Source organism: Rhinopithecus roxellana, chromosome 2, assembly GCF_007565055.1.
Source record: "Rhinopithecus roxellana isolate Shanxi Qingling chromosome 2, ASM756505v1, whole genome shotgun sequence".
NCBI classification, from domain to species: Eukaryota; Metazoa; Chordata; class Mammalia; order Primates; family Cercopithecidae; genus Rhinopithecus; species Rhinopithecus roxellana.
The window spans coordinates 11,843,666-11,860,618 of record NC_044550.1 but is presented as its reverse complement, the minus strand read 5'-3'; the positions used below and the strand labels follow the sequence as shown (position 1 = coordinate 11,860,618).

The window sequence follows — 16,953 nt, the reverse complement described above, 5'->3', positions numbered from 1 at the left end:
ATAAACTGTTAATTGGAAAATAAACCTCAGGTTGCAGTCAGCCGAGATTGTGCCACTGCACCCTAGCCTGGGCAACAGAGACTCCGTCTCAAAAACAAAAAAGGAAAGAAACCAAGAAACCTCAGGCATGAACCTAATTTAATCTCCATGAAAGAGGTACTACAGTTCTAGAATATGCCCTTTATGTTCAGGAATCCAGTCTATCATTCAGAGTTGTTAATTTCTTTCTAGTTTCTTTGACAATCAATTGTTCCCTGGAACAGTTCAGTACATATGCATTGAGCACCTGTGTGCCAGTCAGCAGAGCTATCACATTGCACAATTCTAAGAAACACCATTCATGTCACATCATATTTCTATGCTCTGGGAGTTGCTTTTCACATAGAATATGTGTGATTGTTATCCCTAGAATTGTGCAGTGAGGCAATTGGCTAGGTGCTGTGCTGCTTTTTCTTTGTTTTTTTTTTTTTTTTTTTAGAGACAGAGTCTTGCCATGTTGCCCCATCTGGAGTGCAGTGGTGGCATGATCTTGCCTCACTGTAACCTCTGCCTCCTGGGTTCAAGCTGTTCTCATGCCTCATTCTCTCTTGTAGCTGGGATTACAGTCTTACACCATCGCGCTTGGCAAATTTTTGTATTTTCAGTAGAGATAGGAGTTCACCATGTTGGCCAGGCTGGTCTTGAACTCCTGACCTCAAGTGATCTGTCTGCTTTGGCCTCCCAAAATGCTAGTATTACACGTGTGAGCCACAGCACCAGGCCATGTGCTACTTTTTCTTCCTTCCATCCTTCCACCCTCCTTCCAGTGTAAATATGAGATTAATTTGTGATACTGTCCTTTAAAGAACTTAGAGGTCAGTAAAGGAGCAGGTATATAGAAAGTGCTATGATAAAGCTATACATAGGATGGTATAGAACCACAGACTAGAGGCACCTAAAATAGGCAAGAAAATAGCCTTTACAAATAAAATAGAAGCAAGAGATATAATGCTTTACTTGCAAAAAAACTATAAATACAGCCATGTCCCATATAATGATGTTGCAGTTAATGAAAGACCACATACGAGGGTGGTCAGAACAGCAGGCTATACCATATAGCCTAGGTGTGTAGTAGTAGGCTATACTATCTGAGGTTCCTGTCAGTACAGTATGATGTCCATATAATGATGAAATCACCTAACAAAGCATGTCTTGAAATGTATCCACATTGTTAAGCAACACATGACTGTAGTTAATTGTTACAATTGAAATATTAGATGTACTCATTAAAATCCAGAATTCCCATTATCTGGATTATTATTTAATAATGTTCAGGAAATGTTGCCAGTGCAATGGTGCATTAAACAATGTCTTTTAGAAATGAGGTGGCCAGATTTCTATTTGCAGGTAATAATTGTATATCGAAAACTAGAAAAAGAAATGATTATAAATGGAGCTACTTAAGCTTTACATGTTGAATGCTGCCACTGTTAAAATTTCTGAAGGGGTATAATAGAGAAACTATCCCATAGTTCATCTGGAAAAATAAGTAGGTGAAAATAGCTAAGAAGTTTTTGAAAGGGTAATAGAAACCTAGATTAACTATTTTTGAAAGGTAGTACAGAACTGAATGCACAATTAGATATCAATGGTATGTATTCACCCAAAAAAGATTTCAGTATCATACATGTGAGGGCTTAAAACATTGTGATAAAGATGGGATCACAATGGGAAAAGGATTATCCAATAAGTAGGGCAGGCATTCTCTCTGCCTGCTAGGGAAGTGTAACTTGTTATACTCTTTATGTACAGCAGTTGGCAGTCTGTGAAACTTAAATTCACATACATAACCTTTTGCCCTGCAGTTCCACTTCTAGAAATTTATCCTACCAAACAAAGCACATAGATTTGCAAAAGTATGTATTTACAAGTATATTCTTTGCAACTTGGTAATATCAAAGAATTGGAAGCAACCTAAATATCTGCCATAGGTAGGATAACCGTATGCTCTGGCTTTTTCAACACTATCAGTTTATACCTGCTGTTCTTGGTATAATTATTAATCATGCTCCTTTCACTCTCAGTGTCTCACTTTAGATAATAAATTATACAGGATTGGTGAAACAAATTTCATTTGCCCAATGGAAAAAGGAATGAAGAAGTGCTTTAGGTACTGAGATGAAAGGATCTCTAAGGCATAATAATGTTTATCGAGAAAAGCATGGTGTGAAACTGTGTGGCATGCTACAATTGATGTATAAGAAGAAAAACGTGTATTCATATTTGTTTGTATATGGTAGACTGTCTCTGAAGACATACATGGAAGAACCTGATCACATTGGCAGTCTCCAAGGAGTGGAACTAGATACCTGGGGGATAAGGATCCCGGGAGTGCTCCTTTTCATTGTAAACTTCATTGTACTTTGAGTTTTTAACTGTTCAAAAATATTAAAATTAGAAATAAAATATTTCAACAAACAATAAAATGGGATATTTGGGGAAGAAAGTTATCTCAGGGCTTCCAAAGAAGAAGAAGCAGTTGGATATATGAGTATTTATTTCAAGGAAGTGGCTTATGCGATTGTGGAGACTGGCAAGTCTAAAATCTGTGGGACAGGTCAGAAGACCGAAAAGTCTCAGGTAGGAGCTGAGGCTGCGGTTTGGGAGCAAAAGTTCTTCCTCTTGGAAACTTCAGGTTTGCTCTTAAGGCCTTTCAGTTGATTGGTTGAGTCTCACCCACGTTATGGAGGATTATCTCTTTCTGCTTAAATGTAGGGGATTATAAATGTTAAGTACATCTACAGAATACATCCACAGGAGTACCTAGATTCAAGTTTTAATAACTAGGCAATGTGTCCTAGCCAAGTTGATGCACAAAACTAACCTTCACAGTCCACTCCTAGTCAGCTTGGCACCTGTATGCATATTTTTTGGGTTTTTTGTTGTTGTTTTGTTTTTTTGTGAGACAGTCTCACTCTGCCACTTAGGCTGGAGTGCTGTGGCCCGATCTCAGCTCACTGCAACCTCTGCCTTCCGGGTTAAAGCGAGTCTCCTGCCTCAGCCTCCCGAGTAGCTGGGATTACAGACGTACACCACCACACCTGGCTGATTTTTGTATTTTTAGTAGAGACGGGCTTTTGCTATGTTGGCCAGGGTGATCTTGAACTCCCAACCTCTGGTGATCTGCTTGCCTTAGCCTCCCAAAGTGCTGGGATTACAGGCATGAGCCACTGCACCTGGCCTGTATGCATCTTAAACCATATTTTAGTCTCTATTCAAATAAAGACAGTAACTAGGTTGTACTTCTAACATGTACAACCACGAATATTCCCTGGAGGAGGTTTCCTCAGAAGAGGATGCAATCCATTCCCCAAAGGAGGATGCAAAGTCCTTTGGTGATCACTTTTTTCCTTGCTATCCTGTACCTTAATACTGCAATGTAAGGATACTACTGTTAAGATATCTTACATTAGCTAAGAGGATAAAGGAGGGGGAAAAAGATTTGTTCAGTATATATATGTGTGTAATGTGTGTATGTGCAATATATATATATTGTATACATAAGTACACAGACATAATCACAGTTCTTGTTTTGGCAATTGGACGTGGTTGTAGCTGGTATTTTTAACACCTTGTACTGGCTATTCCATATTTCCTTGCTCTCAGCAAGCAGCTTGGCTATTTGGGATTCTGCCTGGTAAGGTATTCCAAACCTTCATTCCTGAAGAATCTCAGCCATTCGTTGTCCTGGCTGTATTGGGTTTTGAAGTTTTCCATTGACTTTAATCAGGGCTTGGTAAAACAGATCTAGTGGATCTCCTGTATTCCAGACATATCCTTCTTTATTTCCTTGTGCAGTAGCAGCCCAGTTTCCCCAGGCAATCAGGACTAGTCACCGTAGTCAGTACAGTAACTCTCTATGTGTTGATTCAGAGGCATGATGAGTGCAAAGTGGCAGAGTGGTAATCTTAATGTCCAGTTTAATAGAATCATTGTGTCTCCTGGTTGAGGTATTACTGGTTTTGGAACAAAGTCTTCTAGAACTAAAGAGCATAGGAACTTGGGGACAGAAAACAAAAATTGTTCCAGTGGACAAGGGGTGATAGTGAGTGGCACAGCTCCCATTTCCACCCATTTCATTGCTGGATCTGTGAATACTGGCTCTGGAAGAAAGAACACCATATATTGGATGCTGATTTTACAGCATATATAGCCTCCTGGAGAACATTCCCTCAGCCCTGCAAGATACCGCCACCTACCTAGTGCTGTAACTGAGCTTTCAAAAGGCTATTCTACCATTTTCTCAAGCCAGCTGCTCCAGGATTATGGGCAACATGGTAAGAACAATGAATTACATGAGCAATATGGAAAACAATGTTGCCTCCAAAATCCAAAGATGCTTGTTAGGTATGTACTGTTTTGTTTTGTTTGTTTGTTTGTTTGTTTTATTGTCAGAGGGCCAGATGCAACAAGTTATTCTTTACCTTAGGAGAGATATCTTGACATGTCCCACAACACTGGACCCCTAGAAATTTTGGTAAATTGGAAGGCATTTGAATTTTTGTCATATTTATTTCCCACTCTCTGAGACAAATGTCTCACCAATATGTCTAGGGTATTTGCTACTTCTTGTTGACTAGGTCCAGTCAACGTAATGTCATCAATGTAATAGACGACTGTGATGTCTTGTGGAAGGGAAATGCGATCAAAGACCCTGTGGAGAAATTATGACATAGGGTCAGAGAGCTGATACACCCTTGGGGTAGGACAGTAAAGGTATGTTGTTGGCCTTACCAGCTGAAAGCATACTGCTGTTGGTGGGGCTTATGGACAGGGAAGGAGAAAAAGGCATTTGCCAGATCAGTAGCTGCATACTGGGTGTCAGCGGATGTGTTAATTTGCTTAAGCAATGAAATCACATCTGGAAAAGCATCTGCAACTGGAGTCACCACATGAGTAAGTTTGTGATAATGTACTCTTTTTCCCAAGACCTATCTTTTTCTGCATAGGTCAAATAGGTGGGCTGAATGGAGATGTGGTGGAATCGCCACCATTGCATCCATTAAGTCCTTGATGGTGGCACTGACCTCTGAAGTCCCTCTGGGAATGTGGGCTTGCTTTTGGTTTACTATCTTCCCAGATAGAGGCAGTTCTAGTGGTTTCTACCTGGCCTTTCTTATTATAATAGCCCACACCCTGTAGATCAGGGAACCAATGTTGGGGTTCTGTCGGTTGCTGAGTACAGCCATACCTCATTCATTAACTGTGTCTAGGATTTGCTTTGAGGTGTTCCAAACAGAAAAAAAAGAAATTTTTAAGTGTGGGAGAGATCAACAATATGGCAAAATGTTGATGACATTTTGAAAATTTCAGGAAAAGTTAAGCGAAAAAAAATGAAATTGTTGCAGATGGTATCTTTGTGTAGAGAAGGAAAAAAAATTGTAAGTTTTTTGATCATGCAGTTTGCTCTTGTTTGAGACCTGTCTTTTTGGATCATGGTTTGCCTGTAAGTTTTTTTTTGTTGTTATTGTTAATAAAGGCCAACTTCAGTATCTGATTTAAACAAACCAGGCTGGACTTGTCAGTTGCTCTGGTTTCATCACATGAAGGATACTTTATTGTCTGAGACTGTGCTTAGCTGTCTTGAATAGCTAAGTTCATCAACCCAGGCATACCTTGTTTTATTGCTCTTTGCTTTACTGTGTTTTGTAGATGTCTTTGTTACAAATTAAAGGTTTATGGCAACCCTGAGTTGAACAAGTCTATTGGCACCATTTGTTCAACAGCGTATATTCACTTTGTGTCTCTGTGTTACAGTTTGGTAATTCTTGCAATATTTCAAACTGGTTTGATGATTATTTTATCTGTTATGGTGCTTTATAATTAGTGATCTTTGATGTTACTATTGTAATATTTTGAGGTGCAATAAACCACACCCATATAAGGCAACAAACTTAATAAATGTGTGTGTTCTGGCTGTTTCACTGACTTGCTGTTCCTCCATCTCTCTCCCCTTGAGCACCCCCTTCCCTGAGACATAACAGTATTTAAATTAGGCCAATTAATAATCCTAAAATGGCCTCTAAGTGTTCACATGAAAGGAAAAGTCTCACATCTCTCATTTTGAATCAAAAGCTAGAAATGATTAAGCTTAGTGAAAAAGGCGTGTTGAAAACTGAGACAGACCAGAAACTAGGCCTCTTGTGCCAAAAAATTGTGAATGCAAAGGAAACATTTTTGAAGAAAATTAAAAGTACTACTCTAATCAACACATGAATACGAAGCAAGACAGCATTATTGCTGAGATGGAGAAAGTTTGAGTGTGAGTGGTTGGGACTGAAGATCAAACTAGCCACAATATTTCCTTAAATCAAATCCTAATCCAGAGCAAAGCCCTAACTCCTTTCAATTCTGTGAAGGCTGAGAGAGGTAAGGAAGCTGCAGAAGAAAAGTTCAAAGCTAGCAGATGTTGGTTCATGAGATTTAAGGAAAGAAACCATCTCCATAACAAAACTGCAAGGTGAAACAGCAAGTGATGATGTAGATGCTGCAGCAAGGTATGCAAAGGATCTAGCTAAGATCATTGATGAAGATGCCTACACTAAACACCACATTTTCAATGTAGCAGAAGAGTCTTCTATTGGAAGAAGAGGCCATCCTTTGAAGCTTTGAAGCGAGTCATTGACTTCTCCTTTCTAGCACTTTCATAGCTAAAGTGCTTGTTAGGGGTTAATACAGCTGGTGTTTAACCTGAAACCAGTGCTTACTTACCATTTTGAAAATCCTAGGGCTCTTAAGAGTTACGCTAAATCTACCCTGCCCCTGCTCTATAAATGCGACAAAGCCTGATAATAGTACATCTGTTCTCAGGATGGTTTACTGGATATTTCAAAGCCACTGTTGAGATTTACTGCTCAGAAACAAGAATTCTTTTAAAATATTACTGCTCATTGAAAATGCACCTGGTCACACAAGAGTTCTGATATGTACAATAAGATTAATGTTGTTTTCATACCTGGTAACAGGATCCATTCTGCAGCCCGAAGACAAAGGAGTAATTTTGACTTTCAACTTTCAAATCTTATTATTTAAGGAATACATTTAATAAGGCTATCACTGCCATAGATAGTGATTCCTTTGATGTATCCAGGCAAAGTGAACTGAAAACCTTCCCAGAAGGATTCACCCTTCTAAATGCCATTAAGAATATTTGTGACCAGGTACAGTGACTTAAGCCTGTAATTCCAACACTTTGGGAGGCCAAGGCCTCCCAAGAGGAGGTCAGGAGTTCAAGACCAGCCTGGCCAACATGGTGAAATCCTGTCTTCACCAAAAATACAAAAATTAGCAGGGTGTGGTGGTGCACACTTGTAGTCCCAGCTACTTGGGAGGCTGAGCCAGGAGAATCACTTGAACCTGGGAGGCGGAGATTGCAGTGAGTTGAGATCACACCACTACACTCCAGCCTGAGTGACAGAGTGAGACCTCATCTCAAAAAAAAAAAAAAAAAAAAAAAAAAACCCAGAACCCAAAGAACAAACAAAAATAAGAACATTTGTGATTTATAGGAGGAGGTCAAAATATCAACATTAGCAGGAGTTGAGAAGAACTTGATTTCAGCCCTTATGAATGACTATGAGAGGTTCAAGACTTACTAGAGGAAGTAGCAGATGTGACGGAAATAGTAAGAGAACTAGAATTAGGAGTGAAGCCTGAAGATGGGTCTGAATTGCTGCAATCTCATGATTAAAATTCAATGGATGATGAGTTGTTTCTTATGGATGAGCAAATAAAGTCATTTCTTGAGATGAAATCTACTTCTGCTGAAGATGCTGTGAACTTGTTGAAACGACAATAAAAGATTTAGAATGTTACATAAACTTAGTTGATAAAGCAGTTGCAGGGTTTGAGAGGAATGACTGCAATTTTGAAAGAAATTCTACTGTTAGTAAAATGCTATCAACCAGCATCTTATGCTACAGTGAAAGCTTTCAGGAAAGGAAGAATCAATTGATGTAGCAAACTTCATTTTTGTCTTATTTTCAGAAATTGCTGCAGCCACCCCAACCCTTATCAAGCATCACCTGATCAGTGAACAGCCATCACCTTCCAGGCAAGACTCTCCACCAGCAAAATGACTGCAACTTGCTGAAAGCTCAGATGATCATTATAATTTTTTTAGTAATAACTTTAGTATGAATTGGGAAACAAAAAAATGGTGGGACTTACTTTATTGCAATATTTGCTTTATTGTGGTGGTGTGGATTCAAACCTGCAATATCTTCAAGGTATACCTGGATGGCTATACCAATGATGCATCTGGAACAGGGGAAATAATCATAAGATGGGATCAGGGACCTGCTGGGCTAACTTCTCTGGCTCCAATCTTGCTTTTTCTGTGGAAAATATGGTCATTCTCAAATGCCTCCCAGATATTTCTGGAAGTCCTCATAGACCCTTCACATGTACTCCTGTAACCACATGGCATCTGCCATTATTTTATTTTCTTTGTTCTTGCTCTCTGGGATGATTATGCCCCACAACCCTGGCCATTGTTGCTACTGCTAAGTGAGGTTGTAGCTGCTGTTGTCTACAGGGGCACACAACCCTTGCTTAAGGCCAAGAGTGCCATCTTTGTTCACAGCTGAAAATGTGACACAACTTACTATCTCACTGTCTGTGCACTGGAGACTCTGGTGAAATAGCTCCTTTAGATTTTGCTGAGGAGGGACTGAGTAACAATCAAGAATGTGCTCTGAATCACCTTTTCCCTCTAATGATGCCCATATTCCATCAACAAAACATGTGCACTTCAACCCTTTCTGTCTTCAGGTGAATTCTTTCTCAAGAAGGCTATTTCCTTTTACCTGCCAGTCAGCTAGACCTGTGCTACTCACAACGTGGTCCACAGACTGGGCTGTTGTGCACACTGTTTGCTAGCAAGATAAGTACAGAAATGCCCGTTTTAAGTGTTGAAACACAACAATTTAACATAGTAACTTTGTGTCTGTTGAATCTGATAATAGTAAACTGGGATTGTGATATTTGTATTTTTTGCTTGATTTTTCTAATAATTTATTGAATTTTATGAGATCTCAGTCTGTGATAGATTATAAATTAAAAAAAACAAACAAACAAACAAAAGAAAGAAAATCAGATCCTTTGCCACAGATAGTTTAAGAAACTCTGCTTGACATCATGGTCAGACAGCCTGAATTCATAGAGAGCAGAACGTAGGCTCAGCTTGGCACTCTGCTATGTAGTATACTTGACTACGAAGAGTTTGGTAGAAACACAGATTTGCTGCAGAGGATCTGAAGTAGTGGAAAAGGAAGGAAGTAGAATGGACCTTCTCCGTATAATAGTTCTCTTGCTTTCTGCCTGAAACAGGGACAGAGCATAATGCCCTGACCTGCATGCCAAGCACTTGTGAGAAATAAAGAGAGAGGAACCCACTCTCTTGCATGCCATGTGGTTGGGAAAAGAAGGGTCCTGCCCTACTGAGTTCTCTGATGTCCAGCTGTTCTGGCATAGGGTGAAGGTTTCCCCTAGAAATAGTACGGATGCTCCTTGACTTATGGTGGGGTTCCATCCCAATAAGGTCATTTTAAGTCAAAGATATCAAAGGAGGAAATGTATTTAATACCCCAATAGACCCTTTGTGAAGTTGAACAATCCTAAATCAAATCATGATAAGTCAGGGACCATCTGTATTAGCCTTCCCTCACCATGTTGGTGTCTCCATTGGTCCAGAGAAAACTGCTCCTGTGGACCAGGATCTTCCCAGAGAGAATTCTGAGAATAACTGCTAATACTCTGTCTTAATAAGTTCATACCTGTTAGCAGACAGGTCATAATGCAGATATCCCACTCTCTTTTCTCCCATATTCCCCCGCTCTGATCTGCCATTGGCACAAAACATCCTCCCTCTTTTTGGACTTGGAGAAATAGCTGAGGAACCCTCATAGGCTCCACTTAGGAGTTAGAATCATTTCTTTGCAGGAATGCTGAGGGCAGGCAAAACGCCTAGCCTAGTACTAATTACATAGCAGGTACATGTTAGCTCACCCTTTTCATGTCAAAACCCTCCAACAAATTGTTTATCCCCTGCTGAAGCACCTGTTCCATCATACAGATTTGTGTACTTCTCTTACAGTAATTGTCTTATTTACTGCTATATATATATATATGTTTATCGTTTTGTCCATATTCAACCAAGAACTCCTTGAGGTCTTGGACTATTTCTTCAACTTCCAATCCTTTGTGGTTAATAGTCTAAGTGAAGTGAATTCTTCATTGCTATTTATGATATTAATCAGTTGTATATTTCTTTCAAGTTACAAATATTAAAATATATTTTAATAGCAAAATAGTACATACACAGCAAAATCATGCTCTTTTTAATAAACAGAGTCAAAGAATATAAATAAACAGGTTATGTTTTATAAAAGGTAAACATAGTAAAACACAGTATTACACACAAAGAAACACATTTGTTTCTAAGAAAACAAACATAGAACCATACACATCCATGAGGATTCATTTGTAACCTCTGGTTTTTTGTTTTGTTTTGTTTTGTTTTGTTTTGTTTTTTGAGACGGAGTCTCACTTTGTCACCCAGGCTGGAGTGCAGTGCCACGATCTTGGTTCACCGCAACCTCCACCTTCCGGGTTCAAGCAATTCTCCTGCCTCAGCCTCCTGAGTATCTGGGATTACAGGCACCTGCCACCATGTCCAGCTAATTTTTGTATTTTTAGTAAAGACAAAGTTTCATCATGTTGGCCAGACTGGTCTCAAACTCCTGACCTCAAGTGGTCTGCCTGTCTTGGCCTCACAAAGTGCTGGGATTACAGGCGTGAGCTGCCACGCCCAGCCAGTAACTTCTTACATTACAAATGACACAATGCATTTTAACTCAACATTTGCTTTATCCCATATAATACAAACATAACAAAATACATTTAAAACGGTGTTGAAATACACAAAACTTTAATGTAATTTCTGAGTCTTAGATGTTTAAATAAGAAACTTCTTTAACCAGGTATCCCTTTGGACTGCAAGAGCAGTTTATATCATAACTTTGCATCATAATCTTTTTACTCTCAGGCTCTTCAAGCATTTTTATCTTCTTTGAAACTTCTATCTAAACAAAAATAGTATTAAAAAAGATAACAGAAGGGGTTAGATTCTACCAATGAACTTTGGACATCAGTATCTCATTCTTCTGTTTGTCTCCTTATTCTAGTTTGAAAAAGCTTTGGAACATAGTATTACCTATCATTATTACATATTTCATGTAGCTTTAGTGTTACTCCCCTAACTGGAAATAGAAGTTGCTCTTTAATAAGGCCCGGGGTGCTTAGGGGGCAATGCAAGATTTTTCTTACATCTCTTGGGTCAACCCTATACAACTAATTCTGGGAAAGGAATTGTTAAAATACACTGTCCTTGAGAAGTGTCTTTTGGTCATTTGGAGAAATGGTTAAAGATAGCTCAGTGCTTACAAGCATCTATTATGATTACCCTCATGACAATAACTATTATTAAACTAAAAGTTACCTACTGCTTTATCACCCTTCCTCAATTTATGCTTTCTCACTCTTTAAAACGTTTACCCCCAAAGGGTGAAAATAATGGCTTAAAAATTGTACCTTCATTTACCTTTATTACACTACCTAATTGCCCATAGGACATCTAGCTCTCACAGTTTTATCATTAGAAGCAAAGGACTCACCAAATTTCTGAACCTTTTAAAAAGAGAAAATAAATGCCACAAGCATTTTCCATTTTAGTTTTGGAAATGTTCTTGTTTTTTTGTATAAAGGGGGAAAATTAAAAAAAGAAAAAAACCTCTCCCCTGAAAATATATGATGTTTGCTGTCTCAATATAAAATCCTGCAGAAGTCATCTAAGCTTCTAAGTATCTGTTTCCTTCCTGGTTAGTAGCACAACCTGGATGTCAGACAGGCTGACCATGACTCAGAGTGGGACTCTAGGCAACTAGTGTCAATAGGCTTGGGGACCACAATGAGTGAAAACAAAAACCCTTCCTCCTCCATTGTGTGTTCTACCAGTGAGCAGACCTAAGAGTGGTGGTTTAAGCACTTTCTATCAGAATGGTGATTGCTTCAGCATTCTCAAGGAGATGGCAACATCATGGAAGGGCAGCAACGTGAATCACCAACGTGGTATATGGGTCCCAATCAGCATCTACTTCTGATTTGTTTTTAAAGGAAAACCCTTAGCTGGTTTTCATTTGAAGCCTGCTGCAGATCGCAGCATCAGGGAATATTCCACCTTACTCCTGGGCCAGAGCAGTCCTTGGCAAGAAAGATCTATTCAAAGATGAACGACCGAGATCGGATCGTGCCTTCCCCTCGGTTGAGCTGTTTTCTTATTTGTGACTGTAATAAAGCACACACACGTGTATCCATTATTGAGTGATTGTAATGAACCCTGGATTCTAACAAATATTAAATAAGACATTTGATTAGTAAGGATGTCATATAAATTAATTATCATGTGCCCACCCCCAACTATAAGCTAATTATCATGTGTCCAGAAAAATTTTCTGCATTTTTTTTAGGACACATATTGTAAAGTGATTGCTAAAACATGTACAAATTGGGAATTGGTCTAACACTTATAGTAATCTATAAAATGCAATAGTATTCAATGAATCAAAAGAAAAATATAGATCTAAAATTAATATGGAAAAATGTTCACAATATATTGCTAAGTGAAGTGAGCAGATACAGAACACCAGCAAGTGATTTGTATTGTTTGTATATTATCAATAAAGATGCTATGAACATTATTGTAACATTTTTTGGTAGATACATGCACTCATTTCTCTTAGATATACATCTCAGCGTGAAAATGCTGAATTACAGTGTAAGCATATGTATAGTTTTAAAAGAAACTGGCAAGCAATTTTTCAAAGTAGTCATACACATTTTCATTCCCTCTAGCAATGCAGGAGAGTTCTAGTTCCTTTGCATTCATGTTAATACTTGATATTGACAGTCTTCATTGTATCCATTCTGAAGGGTGTGTAGGGGTACATCATTGTGGTTTTTACTTCTAGCAAGTGATTAAATTTTGTTTTTAAATATTTATTTGTACAGAGAGAAGTCTAAAAGTGTGTATACTTGATATATTTTTCTATAATTCTTCTATAATGATTTTGTGTTACTTTGAAAATTAAAAATAGAAAGAATAAGAAATTAATTCATATCTGAGCAAAGGTTTCACAAGACAAATTATCCCTCACTGAATAATAAATACATTGGAACAATTTAAAAATGAATTGAATTTTAAAAATTATTTGAATTTCAAACTAAAAAGATAATTGAAAGCAAAAATTTCAGTATCTAGAAAGGAATTTTCACATATGAGACAATTTTACAAAAACTAATTAAGAAAAATGTTTTACGTTTGAAATCATCTGGTCTGGCATGGTGGCTCACACCTGTAATCCCAGCACTTTGGGAGGCTGAGGCTGTGGATCATTTGAGGTCAGGAGTTCAAGACCAGCCTGGCCCAAATGGTGAAACCCTGTCTCTGCTAAAAATATAAAAATTAACCGGACATGGTGGCGGGCTCTATAATCCCAGCTATTAGGGAGGCTGAGGCACGAAAGTCGCTTGAACCCAAGAGGCAGAAGTTGCAGTGAGCCAAGATCACACCATTGCACTCCAGCCTGGGCAACAGAACAAGACTCTGTCTCAAAAAAAAAAAGAAAAAAAAAAAAGAAATCATCAAAGCTTTCAAGATGGTATTTACAGGAAATTTTAGCCAGCTTTAAGGACAAGTTCTTGGCTAACAACTCACTAACTTGCAAGCACGTGAAAAACACGTAGAAGATTGGTGAAGTTTTGTAAGTACTCACTCAGTCTTCTCCCCGGGAGATACATAGAGAGCAGACAAAATAAACCAGCTTTTGTCCTTGACCTGCACAAAGTGATGCTTACACTGGAAATGAAGCTAAGTTCCTCTGGCAAACTTTCTTCTCTAACAATTTAAGAGGCTTTTCAACTAGAGAAATAGGTCAGCTTTCCTCTGTCAGACCTTCTGGTCGTAAATGTCCCCCTCCAGGCAAAGCTGAACTAACTGACACACCTTAAAGGAAGTCTGATAGGTGGTTATTAGGCTAAGGCTCTATGTCTAAGATCCAAATACAGCTTAATTCTTCCTTTTTTACAACCCTGTCTTCATCTCTTCTCATGTCCCAGAAGAATTAACAGACTGTTCCGCAAGCCTGGAAGTAGGCACCCAGACATCTCTTTGATTCTCGGGGATAGTCTGACTCTTTTGATAGAAATATGTTTGAAATCATCAACATGTTATTTCTCAAGACTCGATATCTGAAGGCTTAAAAATCTCACCAGTTTCCAGCGTAATATCTTGATCCATTCATCAGCTTCTACTCCGGTCTTTGCACAGAGATAAAATGTCCTGAATGGAAATACCAAACTAATAGGACAAAAGAAAGAACATAAGATATTGCAGATGATTAGCTCTCTCTCTATATATATATATACACACACACACACACACACCATATATAGGTTGATTAGCTATATATATATACGTTGAACACTAATTAGAGTATTGCAAGGGAAAAATGAATTGATAAAAGATCCAGGTAAGTACCTTGAAGAGCTGGTATATACGGACCTATTACTGCCAGCAAACTGCAGAAATGTTAAGGAAGTTGTAGATTCATATTACTACTCCAGGTCAGATGTATATACTCGAATAAGACTTTGAAGAAGAAAGAAGCATGTTCAGGACACCCCCAGATCCTTTTGTGGTTTATGTCTTAGGCTAACTCTAATACTTATGTATTTATTCAGCTGATCTCTCAAAGATCTCTCAAAAACTTGTGCTATGATTCAAAGAATAAGCAAGACAGGGAAGTTTGCTAAAAAGAACTCATTTGTGTTAGATTGCTTCAATGAGGATAACTCTGCCTTCTGTGGTTGTTGGCAATTTCAACTATCGAGAGAGTAAAAAGAGACAACAAAACTCAATTAGTTATTTCTCCCATCTCTGACCAAGAGTCAGTCTCTGCTTCAGGGATATGAACTTTCCTACTGGCACAAAATACTTTTCCTAGATATAGAGTAATTTTTCATTTGACTGTGTCTGATTACCTAGTTAAAATTATGCAAGTGATAATAAGGTCAGCCCTAAATTATACATTGAACATACTTCCCTGCACTTACAGTTGAGATGCAAAATACCAAAAATCTTTTTTCTTTTTGTGAAAAAAAGCCTTCAGGAGGGTTTCTATATCTTAAAGCCTACGCTGTATATTTTGTTGATGCCAGCAATTAATATTGAATAGGTAAGAGGTAAGTCCTTGTGCACAGAAGGTAATACCTTGATGTGAGGTCTAGTGGAGGGTGAGTGGACAGTGGTGGGGAGGGAGTGATATAGTGCATATACTCGAAAACTGGTTTCTGTAATTGTCATTGTTTGGTACTCCCTATGGGAGACATTATTAACTGCCAATTAATACAGATACTTTTTCCTTTCTCTTGCTAACAGAACACCAAGCAATAAATCCTAATTTGTATAAGCCAATTATCATCAGCTGCTGGGGATGGCCATGGCACCTAGTCTTGGCCAATGAGATATAAGGGAAAATCTTATAGGGGAGTTTCTGGAGAAACATTGGTTTTCCTGATAAAAACGGACAGACATGGCTGATACCATCCCTACATCTTTCTTTGTACTTTGTTGAAAACATGAGACCTACAGGTGTAGTAGATGCTTGAATCCTGAAGTAGCCAGCATGAGAAAAGGTCAGGAGAACTGCAGAGACCCTGGACCTGACCTTGTCACCATAGCTGCTTGCCTCCTGATTTTTGGATATATGAGAAAAATAAAGCTCTGCTAGCTCATAGGGCATGTCTATGCAAATTTTAAACAAGACACCCATTCTCAGTTGATATTATAGAATTAACATTAATTTCCTCAGGTGTAATAATGATATTGTAGTCCTATATGTGATATTTTATTCTTAGGAGACACATACTCAAGTCTTTAGGGGTAAAGTGCCATGATGTCTGCAAATTACTTTCAACTGATTCAGGAAAAAAAAAGTGGATAGACTGAGATAAAGCAAATATGGCAAGATATATTAATAACTGCTGATGAAGGGTATATAAACGTATGTCTTTCAACTTGTGTGTGCTTGAAAAACTTTAAAATAAAAGGTAGTGGGAAATAAGACATGCCTTTCTCAAGACTCTTACCCAGTTAGAACATTTTTATAATATACTGATTATGTTAGAAAAAAATATTTCTGTGCCATCTGCCAGAAATCGTCATAACAATACAAATCACCTATCATTAGAGTCAACAAAGTTATAATTAAAATGGGGGAGAGAACCTCAAAGAAATTAAATTGTCTAAGATGTGAATGGCATCCTCTATGTGAGTCATACTTCTCCAGTACACAGCGTAAGCTGAACTGATCTGCCTGTTTGTTTAAGCTACTTTAAATGAGGTGTTATGTCACGCTCAGCTGAAAACACTCCTAATATGTAGGCATGTCCCTCAGATCTGAACTTTGTAGACATTGAGATATATAGCTTTCTATTCCTTAGCCAAAATAAGTGTCTGGCAAGAAGACATTAAAAAATGTTTTCTTAATAAAACGACTTACCAAAAACAGTTTACCCTTTCTTGTGAATAATCAAATTGTACAGCTGAACATTCTGTTAGGTCTAGGATCCGAATTGGTTCTGGTGACTAAATAAAATAAAAAGCAACATATATCATCTTTAAAAAAAACAAAAACAAAACAGATAAATCTGTCCCTCACTTATTCCCCTCACAAGTCTTCCACTATGTGCAGTTGTCAAATTTCACTAACAGGACTGACGATAGAAAAGCCCTACCAAGGGAAGTCCTTGGTTTTGGAACGAGCCTTTCGTAAAACTGGACATTAAGATACTACC

The 16,953-nt window shown here is 38.2% G+C and overlaps 1 protein-coding gene across 2 annotated transcripts in view; it reads right to left on the bottom strand.

Moving 5' to 3' along the window:
• Nucleotides 1–10,309: 10,309 nt before the first annotated feature.
• Nucleotides 10,310–16,953, bottom strand: part of DAPP1 (dual adaptor of phosphotyrosine and 3-phosphoinositides 1) — a 54,126-nt gene continuing 47,482 nt past the window's right edge. Inside the window, exons 7-9 of one of the 2 annotated variants that reach the window (XM_010371638.2) lie at nucleotides 16,659–16,744; nucleotides 14,368–14,455; nucleotides 10,310–12,384 (exon numbers count right to left, since the gene is read on the bottom strand). In XM_010371638.2, coding sequence (XP_010369940.1) covers nucleotides 12,316–12,384; nucleotides 14,368–14,455; nucleotides 16,659–16,744 — 243 coding nt within the window. In that variant the 3' untranslated portion in view covers nucleotides 10,310–12,315. Of the gene's footprint in view, nucleotides 12,385–13,715; nucleotides 13,934–14,367; nucleotides 14,456–16,658; nucleotides 16,745–16,953 lie in introns of those variants that run through there. The other variant, XM_030914862.1, reaches the window with a different exon arrangement.